At 39.1% G+C, this 12,105-nt stretch overlaps 3 protein-coding genes across 3 annotated transcripts in view; 1 reads left to right on the top strand and 2 right to left on the bottom strand.

Annotated features, from left to right (window-relative positions):
• Positions 1–574: 574 nt before the first annotated feature.
• LOC106815578 lies at positions 575–1,938 on the bottom strand. Its single transcript, XM_014820049.1, has 3 exons — positions 1,726–1,938; positions 1,241–1,381; positions 575–1,033 (listed from the first exon to the last, which is right to left on the bottom strand). The coding sequence occupies exons 1-3, from the start codon at positions 1,823–1,825 to the stop codon at positions 846–848; spliced, it is 429 nt and encodes a 142-aa protein (XP_014675535.1). The 5' UTR covers positions 1,826–1,938; the 3' UTR covers positions 575–845.
• Positions 1,939–1,984: 46 nt separating this feature from the next.
• LOC106815575 (checkpoint protein HUS1-like) lies at positions 1,985–6,975 on the top strand. Its single transcript, XM_014820043.1, has 8 exons — positions 1,985–2,159; positions 2,880–3,007; positions 3,632–3,814; positions 4,235–4,342; positions 4,693–4,767; positions 5,396–5,495; positions 6,080–6,223; positions 6,483–6,975. The coding sequence occupies exons 1-8, from the start codon at positions 2,108–2,110 to the stop codon at positions 6,563–6,565; spliced, it is 873 nt and encodes a 290-aa protein (XP_014675529.1). The 5' UTR covers positions 1,985–2,107; the 3' UTR covers positions 6,566–6,975.
• LOC106815577 (myosin-2 essential light chain-like) overlaps positions 6,750–12,105 on the bottom strand; it is a 14,304-nt gene continuing 8,948 nt past the window's right edge. Inside the window, 5 exon segments of the mRNA XM_014820048.1 lie at positions 6,750–8,113; positions 9,071–9,148; positions 10,177–10,228; positions 10,230–10,342; positions 10,940–11,080. Coding sequence (XP_014675534.1) covers positions 8,085–8,113; positions 9,071–9,148; positions 10,177–10,228; positions 10,230–10,342; positions 10,940–11,080 — 413 coding nt within the window. The 3' untranslated portion in view covers positions 6,750–8,084.

Genomic DNA, 12,105 nt, shown 5'->3' with positions numbered 1-12,105 from the left:
GGAGCGCGCGAGAGAGAGAGAGCGCGCGAGGGAGAAAGAGAGAGAGAGAGAGAGAGAGAGAGAGAGCTATAACGAGAGGCGGGCAAGACGGGGACAAACAGCTATATCACGCGAGAAAGATGCGCGAGCTGACGACAGAGCGATAAATCCACGTTGCCACTGTATATATTATTAACAGTTTTATAAATCCTAGATCTACATGCGCTAAATAATAGAATAAATAAAGGATGATCTTTTTTTATATTTTAACCTACTGGCACGTACGGTTATGAAGCGGTCGCCACTTAAAATGAGTAATTTCAACAAAATGTTTTTTTAGATGCTGTATACACGCGACAAAATATCCAGCCGACTGTAACATTATACGTATGGAACCGCAGGAGTCGCATGGGCGCTTAATTATAATTAAATTAAATTAAATTAATTATTAAGTAAGACGTTAGAATAGGTGAACGTTTCATCAAACATTTTAGAACCAATTACCGTAATTCATAAACATTGGCAAGAGATTTATAATCGGAAAATAACATCGTTTATTGGCTATTTATATTCAGATTACACAGCTGCGCAAAATAACTGGTATAAAAATAATAAATCGATGCAACATTAATTGCAAATATTTCCTACATAAACTAAAACAGATATAAACTAAATAAAATCGAGTAAAAGTTCTTGATGCTGGATGACTTGCGAAATAGAATGATATTTATGATAATGACGATTTTAAATCGAAAGCAAACGCGACGCGTGCAAATAATATTGTCAACAGATACAAATTGCAAATTACAAAATCAACAATTATTCTTTCGCATTCTACCTATCATTCACGCTATACATTCATAGCATTAGAAGAGTGTAAAATCTCGATTAGTAAGACTCATTTTGTCCACAAATTTCGTCACCTCGCTGTTAACTCTAGGATAACTGCTAGAAACTCGCGTCCATTGTTCAGAATCCCGTATGTTTTCAGTCTTTGACCACCAGCCGTATGTTTGAGATGACGTTACTGGCGTGCGGTATATTTCATTCGGAGCTGAAAGTGACATTGCGAAACAGTTGTGAATAATCTAAACATATATAATTATAGGTTACAGCACACAGTCGTTCGTATTATTATATATGATGCTTATAATAATTATAATTATTGCAATTATTGCTAAACCTCTGAACTTGAACTCAATGTATTCATTCAAACTATATATCATTAGCAGACAGCTATACATAGAAGTGGTTGTCTTACCTTTCTGATTCCTCTTGTGTTTTTGTAGGATAACTTTATACCTCCTATGAGAACCGCACGCTAGATCTACTTCTTTCCCTGCCATATGAGAGTGGTTGACGTCAGGCTCTGCTGGCGGATTGTTGCCATTTCCTTTTTTGTCTACATAATTATGCCATATACAAATATGCATATAATACCCATTCATTTACAATTTTTATATTTTTCCTATCAATTATTGTCTACAGTATCCTATATGAAATATATAAATAAAAAGTATCTATAATCATTCTGTATACAATGTCTATATTGAAAGCAATTCACCTGTTTATAATAAAAACAATAATGAAATATTTAAAAAGTGCGAATATATAAACACGTACATTTATATGCGAACCCTTAGTGACCTTACGTATCTCTTTATAATACACCTGTAAAATAATAATCGACGTGCCATGATCGAGCGTCTTCTTTTGATTGCGATGCGTTACCTGATATATACCTACCATCTTTTTGCTCGTAGTTTTGGTGCGCTGGTTCTACTTCGTACTTGGTAGCCTGTATATAGTTTTGAAAACCGAGTTGGGTTAAATTAAATAGTGCCATGATTGCAAGCCTAATATATCCTGTTGGTATGACCCATAGAAATATGGTATGACCGATGTTAAATGTCTCTACTATAGTATAAAAAACATTGTTGCGTAGACACGTGCCGTTGCTGGGAGATGGCCAAGGAGAGTTAGGAGACTGAATTTATGGATACAAGGTGGCGCTACCTGCATAGTGTCATGGGCGCGCTCATATACAAAGGTGGATATACAAATGAGACGTCTTTTAATACGTCTTTTTGAGAGGATCTTTTATAACATCTATGCACGTTGAGACAGAATGAAGTTCAGGGGAAAACTAGTTGACATTGGCTGCATTCAACATTTTACTAGTATGTAAAATAGCGGAAGTGGATACTCTGCCGTATACGGTTAAAATATCCACTGCCTTAGCCTTAGGCTTAGGCTTATTTGTTTGAGGAAAACAGACAGACGGATTTGACAGATTCTATCATCTATGATCTGTTGATCACAATAATAATAAGTACAATAATGCTAATTTTAATATTAACAACATTGGTATGTATACACTTTATTTAAATTGTTTGCAACAATCGGCGAAGTAATGTCATTTTCAAATTCTGTGAATTATAATGAGAATGCGATTATGCGTTTTTAATAACAAGTAACTAGTGGGGTAGTACTAGTAGTGCTGCACATCTACTAGTACTGGTATTACTGCTGCTACTATAGTCAACATGCACCTATAGGGCCTGCACACCTCCCAAAGTGACGCATCGTCGACCGACCAATCGGAGCGCTCGCAACTCAGACACTAAAGCTGATAAATATAAAGCTAAACCCTAACCCTAACCCTTACCAGTAACCATCCACTCACGATAGCCAGCTTAAATAATGCAACCACAAAACATTGCATCAGCTTTAGTGCCTGAGCTGCGAGCGCTCCGATTGGTCGGTCGATGACGCGTCATTTTGGGAGGAGCTGCGAGCGCTCCGATTGGTCGGTCAACGACGCGTCACTTTGGGAGGTATGCAGGCCCTAGCTGCGAGTCTACAGTCATCTCTATTGTTTTGTTTTTCATTAAAACCAGGAGTGATAACAACAATTTCGAAGTTGGCGAAGACTTGTACGTTACGCATCACAAGCCACAAGCTGTACTTCATTCTTACAGAACAGGTGGCCAATGGTGGTGTGAGAATATGGTGTGAACTAGTGCAGGTAAAATACGATTTTTTAAATTAAAATTTTGTAATTTTATGAAACTATATACAGGTACACCACCAATTTTCCATAACCCTTGGTTCGGACCAAAAGAGGTCACAGAGTAATATAATTCAACAATACACCCCTGAGCAACTAAATACTTCTGATGTCTCTAAAGCACCATGCACTGCTAGAAACTTAAATTGAACAAATTTATTTGTGGTGTTTTTGTTTTTTGATCACTGACACTATAACCTGCCTTAGAAGCCATAGCTAGGGTAAAATTTGAGAAAAATAAAGTATGAATTGCATAAAATCAAGAGCTCACCTCTAAATGCTGCAGTTTAAACAATTTAAGGAAAGTGCGCCGCCCGCAACGCCCGCACCGCCATCATCTGTGGCCACCCGGTAAACTAATAGGAATTTCAAATGAATTTTATCCAGATTAAAAGAGGTTCCGGACCATCAGTGTCCGGAAATTCAGTGGTGTACCTGTAGTGCAAGCACCATACAAGTAATTATATAAATTCGGCTAGAATGTGTATTTGGCCTGATGTAAAGACCTACGTTACATCATGTTTGCTATATTCTCTGGTCTGTATTTGTTCATAATTTAAGTGCTCAATTTATTTTTCCAAGGGTAACTTCTTCGATGAGTATGACATGGAAGGTGTGAACAAGGAAGAGGCAAATGAAATCTACCTTGAACTGATTCCTGAAAATTTAGCTAGAAGCCTCAGAAATGTCGTTCAGCTGGCAAAGTCAGTAAAGATAAAGCTCACCAAAAAACACACACCTTGCTTGACATTAGAAATTGAGCTTGTAAGTTGATGTTTCTTCTATTTTCAATGTGGTTCTCTAACTTATTTTACCAAATAATATTTAGAAAGTCAGTTTGAATGCTGTTTTATGCAAAATATACAAAAATATACAATGTATACAAAAAAGCAATATTTTTGTGGTGAACCATAATGTACATAATGTAGAAGTAATTCATCTGTAAAATCCTAAGTAATAATAACCTGAGACCTAATTTTAATCACATTACCAGGTCTTTATTTATGAAATGTGGATGAATATGTGGTTAGAATGCCTATACACACGATTCAGTTATGACTATCTAAGCACTAGTACTTATTTTGTATCATCGTATCAGTTACTGTGGTGGTAAACATGAATTATTTTTCAAGCTGTGATAATCAATTAGCCGATGTCCGTTTATTAAATGACTTGCATTTCCAGCCGTCTCTAACAGGTCATTCAAGAATCGTGCTTCATGACGTGCCAGTAAGTGTGATTCCAAGACGATTATGGGGAGACTTCGAAGAACCAGAAATGCCAAACTTTGACGTAAGTATGGTCCTTGTCAGCAATTGGCGACACAGCTGTAGGAATTGTAATATTTATGTGGGTACCAGCTATAGGTGATTTATGAAACGTGACATATACCAAAATCTCTATTTTTCGTGTCTCGGTCTGTAATTAGTGCCTCAAATAATGTCTCCATGTGTGTTAGTAAGAATGTAATGTGTAACTAAACTACAAAAAGTTTTGAATGAAAAACCCGTTTTCCACACTTGCAATACGAAATGCTATGTGAATGATAACACATCCCACAGTTGCACGGGTTTAAGTGACACAGAGAGAAAATGGAACTATGCAATGAGGTTGTGGTGCTTATTTCTGTATGGTAATTGCAGGTAAGCATCTGTTTACCCCAGCTAAAGATTCTTAGGAACGTAGTTGATCGCATGAAGGCTATGAGCAATTCTGTGGTGAGTTGTAGAATATATATGGTATATATGGTTACAAGCTGGTTCAATTGCTAAAGTTCCTGAGTTGATATTTCTGGCAAGATAATTATATATGGTTATAAGTATATATATCATATGGTATATATTGTAGGCGTGTTATTCGCACTACCGCCGTAGAAGGTCTGTAATAGACTATAGAGATAGACAAGAGAAGACAAGAGTAACGTTCACTAGTGGTTTATTAAATCTCTAATACAATACACAAAGTCTCAGTGCACTACCGAAAGACAAGAGTGTTCTACTACATAGCCCCGTATCACGCACTTACACCTTTCTCAGCGGGTGTCTTGTACACCAGAGCCCCGAGCAAGCGGCGGCCAAAATAACAGTAATAACCCTATAATTAGAGTTAACAATATACATTGTACAGTATTATTATGGTTAGGATAAAAAAGTTGTAACTCTGTTATTATGAAATTGCAATTATATTAGTGAACAAAGTTGTATATATGTTTAATTAGTGATGTGTGAAGAAAATTGGGTAATGATAAAATTACAAAGTACAAAACTAAGGTATTACTGTTGCTTACTAAGTTACTACTCACTAAAATACTGTATAAAATAAAATTATGAAATTATCTATTTGTAGATTATCGCTGCCAACCAGAATGGAGAACTGGCACTGAAGGTTCACACGGACATGGTCAATGTGACGACTCACTTTAAAGATCTCAGTAACCCGTCATGGAGTATGGCCATTTTTATTTCCCACCCTTTTATTTACTGCAATTTTCTTGCGAGAAGACGTGTTATTTCCCTTTGTCGTTGAAAGCCTTCCAAAGTCTTCATACTGACATTTGTGCATGTTGTGATTTAGTATATATATACATCTCCACAGCGGTTAATAATAACAAATTCGGACAGGTTTGTCATTATCAGGGTTCGTAGCGGGTCTTCCAAAGTCTTATAAGTACTTATTTTGCCAAAAATAAAATAAGGGCCCTTATTAGTACTTATTTTTGGTGAAATCTTAGAAAAGTACTTAATAGTCCTTATTTTTTGCCAAAGGACCCTAGGTTTTATAAACTGTTCTCGACTTAGAGTAAGAATTGTATATATAATACGGAATAATTAAATCTGCTGTGCAATTGTGTATATAAATATTATTAGTGTACTTTAATAGTTGGTGATCTATCAGAAATCACGTAAAAAAGTCTTATTTTGGCCTCCAGAAAGGGTCTTATAAGTCCTTATTTCAACATGTGTCTTACTACTATGAACCCTGATTATTCACTCCTGATCTCCGTGATAGGTGTGGTGTATTGTTTGGCAGGTGACGAGCATGGAGATGGCGCGTCTCAAAAAACAACAGTGATGGGGAGTGGGAAAAGTAAATTCGCAGAGGCTAAAGTTGACATCAGACGGTTCGCCCAGTTTCTCGCCGGTCAGCAAGTGAACCCCACGAAAGTCATTTGTAGTAAGTTTTGTTGCTGTGCTCATTTCATACCGGAAAATCGGTCGCGCACCTGTACATAGATCGAGTTGCTCGATTGCCATATTCTGCGTACAACAGATACGCACTCGTAATAGATGATTTTCAAAACAATGTTATTATAAGAGCAGAAGATAACCTGCCGTTCTATCATATTCTCTGTATATATCAAATTGCATATGGAAATTACTAGTGAACTACTGCTAGCATTTTATTTTTTTTGTAATAAAGTTCTTTTTTTCAGATATAGTGAACGAAAAGGTGATACACTTCTTCTTACTACATGACGATTTGTCCTTGCAGTACTTCATACCTGCTGTGTACTAAGGGGGTACATTTTCCCATAGCAGACGCTTTAACACCAGAAGCAAAGGGCGTGAGGAGAGTGATTGGATGACTGTAAAAATTGCATTCGTAGTTGTAAATAAATGTATTCGACTATAAGTACTTTAAAGTTTGATAATATAAATTATAACTGCAACATCATGTCTAAAGAAAATCACAAATAATCTAGTTGTAAAGAATGTTTTATTACGACCTACTTCCATAATATAATGAATGTAAGAAAATAATCAAGATATACAAATGCATTTATGTAATGTTCAAAGATCTAGTCACCTACGAAAAAAGGGCAGCTAACACTGGCAGGAAAATTCGTGACAAATATTCAGCAGCAGTAATTTATCATAAAAAGATGAAAGTCAGCATTCAATAAAAATTCTTCACTGCCCAGCAGCTTCAATACTAAACCCAAAATGGTCCGTACTTCCATAAATGCCTAGACCAAACATAAATGACTTCGACAGCTAACCAGGTTAGAAATGCATAGCATATGTAGTATACAGACTGTCTTATGCCATCTGATTAACGGGCAATAACGATAGTGCACTGTTATTCTCTAAACTCCACTATATTGATGTTAAGCATAGCAACACATACATTGCATTTAAGCTGGTTTTATAGGAAGGCACGATATAATAGACGGTTCAATTCCTACAACATTGGACATGGCAAGATACCACCCCACAATATTGAGAAATTATCATTGACGAGTAATGCAAACAGTGTAGCATAGTAAACATAGTGCAATCCGTGAGAAATAAATCCATTAAAACATACAGAAGACACAAAGTAACAATAGACCATTGGGAACTTAAGGCATCACTCTTAAATATACATGAAGCCATGAAACGTACTTTTCACTAGGTTAAATTGTATTTTGCACAGGGTTTTAGTCCGTAGATCGGCCATCCAATAGCAGTTTTGTGAAGGTTGTTGCCTCCCCACATGGTGACAAACTAGTAGTATGATTGATCATACATGATTAATGCAACGCAGCAAATACTGTTAGCACTGTTGTGGACATCTTTGTCCATGTAGACATAAGGTGATTGCTACTGCAGGCCTAGTAGGTACATGACGTAAAGATTAAATCAACGATTAAATATAACAGATTGATACATATTTTTAATGTGAATAGGTGCATTCCTAGTTATCTTCTACGAGACTGCTTGCCACATTACATGATTCTGGCAAGTATAACGCCGTAACACATGCCAACAGTTTCACGCAGCACCTGAAAAATCACCACATTGTTCATTTTTATTATTACTTAGATTTGCCGCAAATAAAATTGCCGTCAGAGGAATTTAGCTGCCTAATTAACGGCATCCGTTAATTATTCATTATCATTAATCCGTTTGAATAGATTATTAAGCCAACGTGCAACAATATGCTGTGTGTGCAGGGAGGTGTGCCCATCACGAATTCCCAAACTGCTAGAACCATAGGTTGCCTTCTTCCTCGTCTCGCAAAGCCGACGCTCCGTCGCAGAACCGACAGCGTCCTAGCCGTTCAGAACCACACGCACCATATCTGAAAGTCACAAGAGCAATTGTCACGATCAAACGCAGGACACGACAGATGCCACGGGCATGCCACTACCACTTGTAGGACGACGAAAGATTAATTCGGATCAGTTGGGTTCTCAAGTTGCGGATTGTCACACGTTCTTTCTATCTATACAACACAACTCGCAAAGGTTCATCAGGATAACATTATTTTTTTTTAAAGTGGCAGACAGACAGCAAACTGGAACACTTGAGAATATGATGCTGTGTGCTAGGAACATTAGCGGGTTACTTCTAGCTAAAATTAAACAAGCAGTACACAAGCACGGTGAGGTGCCAAGTGCTTAAATTGTGTGTTGTGATCAGTGGATGGTAAGCAGAACAATGCAAACATTAGATGACAAGTACATGCAGAATTAGTTGCCAAAACAAGCAATCCTAATTTTCAAGTGAACATCACACTACGCAGTAACATGCGAACGTTTAATGTGCAGGTCTTTGCCAAGTGTCGCGACATTCGGGTGCGGAAATCAGACGCACATCGGCCAATCAAAAATGTGCGTTCTGCATGTGCGTGTGTACGGCGTGTGTATCATGTGCTCAGGTTAGCGAGAGTAAACTACTCCATGTGCACATTTTGAGCGGGTGCATCGTGGAAATCAAACGCTTGCCACTAAACTTACTCTCCGTTCAGCCATTTATCACCTGCTGCACAAACCCTGAAAAAGACGGTCGCGAAGAAATGCGGCTTAAAAGATCGAATAGTGTTTTGAAAATGGAGACGAGTTTCCGTCATGTCATGAGCACAACAACTGAGTGCACTTCGCTCTCTACACCCTTATAACAGCTGCCGAGAGGTCGACGTCACCAGTGTAACTGGCATGTTGGCACATGTATACACGTTGGCACCAGTCACATTGGCATTCTCAACGCCACCACGGGCGCAAGCACTTCTCGCTGCGAAACGTAACCAAGGACATACCTTCATAATTAATGTTTCCCTGGAAGTCCTCCATGCCAGTCGTTAGCATTTCCACCTCCTCGTCTGACAATTTCTCACCTAAAATAGCAGCAGTTCTCATTCAAGTAATGGCAAGTGACTGGCAAGCAGCAAATAATTGTAAATAAACTAACTATAATAATAATAATCGAGGTCATTGCTAACACTATAGATTTACTGCATTGAACAATAAATCCTGTTGAAATCACATATGGCTATCAGGCGCGCAAATCCATATTGAAATGTGGGGGGGACACGAGTAGCGAGCACGCGAAGGGGGGCTCTGGGTGGCCCTCCCCCAGCAGAATTTTTTTGGAAAATTAGACCCCCTCAGATGCCGTTTCCTGCGGAGTATGGGGTCCGGACGCGAAAAAAAAGCGGAAAGAAGCCAATCTGACGCACTATCACACACAATAAAAAGGTTCTCACTTCACAAAACACACGCACCACGCACGCACGGCACGGCACACACACACACACACACAAATCATGATGTCCCCCTGTCCCCCCCCCTGGATTTGGGCCCCTGTGGTTATGCAGTGAATTTGTGTCCCATAGAGACGGTCCATGCTTCCATTTCATCACACGTGAAACAATAATTAAATGCCAATCGATTATAATTAATTAGACTTCATCTATCAATGCTGCTTCTTTTTCATCGACCACTCCCAGCTATAACAGGAATAAAACTGGAGCACATATTGGCAGCTGTGAGCCTGAATCCTACATTATAATTTTTAACTCCGATTTTTTTTCAATCGCCGTCATTTTGCTTTAGAGCTCGCACTGACGGTTAGTTTTTCCTCTCGGCGTAGATACAGTAGTGAAGTACAGTAACAACACAACAAATAAACAGTAATCAACAATAATAATAATAATAATAATAATAATTACAACAACAATAAACACAACACAACACAACAACAAATAAACAGTAATCAACAATAATAATAATAATAATAATAATAATTACAACAACAATAAACACAACACAACACAACAACAAATAAACAGTAATCAACAATAATAATAAATAACGATAATAATAATTAAAACAATTAACAGTAGCAACGACGGAGGGAACCCACCGATGGTGGTGAGCAAATGCCGCAGTTCCGCGCAGCTCATGAAACCGTTGCCCCTCCTTGTCGAACACACGCAGGCCTTCGATGAAGTCCGCAGCCGTCGACGGCTCGCAGTTGCGCACCACGGTCTGCAGGATCGGCAGGAATGTCTCGAACGATATGCGCATCTCTGCGGAGGAATGCGCACGAAACACGCGTCAGCACCAGTGAAAACAATACACGGGGGCTCGGCGATTTAGCCCCGAGAAATGTCAAAAAGAGCCCCGAATGCCAAAAGAGCCCCGAAATCGCCAAAAAGGCCCCCCGAATTTAGAGTTCAATGCAAACTAAATTTTAGAGGGCTATTTTCATGGACGCGAGCTTGAAAAGTAGCCTCCGAAAAATAAATTTTTTATTTTTTTCCTGGTCAGCAACGTGTCAGCAGTCTACGTATGGCCGTCGTACTCAAAAATAAAATAAATAATTTTTTTTTTTTAAAGATAACAAAAAAGCGGAAAAAGAAGATCCCAGAAATCTCCATCCACCCGTAATAAATTATCGTCAAAAATCAAAACACGGGCATTGCATGCGGACGTCGGCAAAAAAATTACGCAAGCCAGTTACCCCCACCCCCACCCCACGCTGCCGCCGCCGGAAATCTCCGCCCACACGTAATAAATAATCGTAATATTTTTAAAATGCGTTTTTAAGTGAGGGGAAGTTATGTTAGGAATTCAGGGCGATGACGTTCCGATGCTTCGTCGGTGGCGCCGCAGCTGCCAAATACCTGGCTTATCGTGGTAACCGCATCGCTTCACTTCCGCCTCCGTCGGATTCTGGCCCATCGCTCTCAGCGCCTCGCCGATCTGGGATGCGGCGATATTTCCATCTCCACGGTTGTCGAAGATCCCGAAGATGTCCTGGTAATCTGTGTCACAAAGCCGACAGAAACGTTGCAGTTGAAGGGGAAGTAGGGGAAGGCTACACGTGGGAGTAATCAGGGCTGTGTTGCTCAGGGCCCCCGATTCGTGTCGGGTCACCTATCGATCAGCCGAAGCACGTTTCTGCAGCATATACATGTGTTTTACGATGGTTACAAATACGCAACATGCACTCACCGTTACAGTTCTGAAAGGATATCAATTTATGATGTCCTACTCTGGAATATATTCTCACACCTATCCATTTTTTAATGCAAAGCCACGTTATCCTATAGGCGCTTGTCAAAAATTTCCATTTCCTAATATAATGTATCCAACTACCCATAGTTATATATATCCTGCTGCTATTTACAGCGTTGTAATGCTGGCTCACTCCCAACTTTTCAAATTTCAACATGCACGACACACGTGTTTTGTATCTGCGAAAATAATGGACGATCCTAGTTTTGTTTTTTTAAACATCTAAAAAAAACTAACAGTAACACATACATTCAGAAGCATCTTATGTGTGCAGACTAAGGACTTTTTATGCAAAACACATTTTAACAGCCAGCATGCAAAATACTCCGTCTAAACAGAAGTTAGTTGAAGCAGTGCATGAACCCTGATCGTGTGTGCTTGTTTTCACACACCGAAAGTAGACGGCATTTTTACAATTCCCTCGAATTTATAAACAATCAATCAAGAGCTAGGTAATAATACCTAATCATTATTAAATAAAATAATAATTAATAAGCATTATTAGCTCTTGAATCAATGCATAAAAACCAACTTCTACGCGCACTGAATGACATGGCTTCAACTCTAAATGCCCCCGTCTGCCCGCGAAACAAAATACCGACTACACATTTAGCCCGCGCGTTGGATGGACACAGCTGTACAACACGCACCGGCAGCACATGTACGACGCGTCGACGCCCCCACACCCCCAACCCCTGCCCCACGCGTTCATCAACACGTGCTGCGAGTCTCGCATCACACTCCCCCACCGCTACATTGAAGGCATGGCGGC

Source organism: Priapulus caudatus, unplaced genomic scaffold (assembly GCF_000485595.1).
Source record: "Priapulus caudatus unplaced genomic scaffold, Priapulus_caudatus-5.0.1 Scaffold1150, whole genome shotgun sequence".
Classification (NCBI taxonomy): Eukaryota; Metazoa; Priapulida; class Priapulimorpha; order Priapulimorphida; family Priapulidae; genus Priapulus; species Priapulus caudatus.
This window is presented reverse-complemented; position numbering and strand designations above follow the sequence as displayed.

Excerpts from the sequence above, each read along its gene's own strand:
- LOC106815578 (XM_014820049.1), bottom strand. The coding sequence starts at position 1,825 with ATGGCACTATTTAATTTAACCCAACTCGGTTTTCAAAACTATATACAG. Across the intron at positions 1,382-1,725 it reads AAACTACGAGCAAAAAGATG|ACAAAAAAGGAAATGGCAAC; the intron begins GTAGGTATATAT and ends ATAATTATGTAG. Across the intron at positions 1,034-1,240 it reads ACACAAGAGGAATCAGAAAG|CTCCGAATGAAATATACCGC; the intron begins GTAAGACAACCA and ends TGTCACTTTCAG.
- LOC106815575 (XM_014820043.1), top strand. The coding sequence starts at position 2,108 with ATGAAGTTCAGGGGAAAACTAGTTGACATTGGCTGCATTCAACATTTT. Across the intron at positions 5,496-6,079 it reads TCTCAGTAACCCGTCATGGA|GTGACGAGCATGGAGATGGC; the intron begins GTATGGCCATTT and ends ATTGTTTGGCAG. Across the intron at positions 6,224-6,482 it reads CCCCACGAAAGTCATTTGTA|ATATAGTGAACGAAAAGGTG; the intron begins GTAAGTTTTGTT and ends TCTTTTTTTCAG.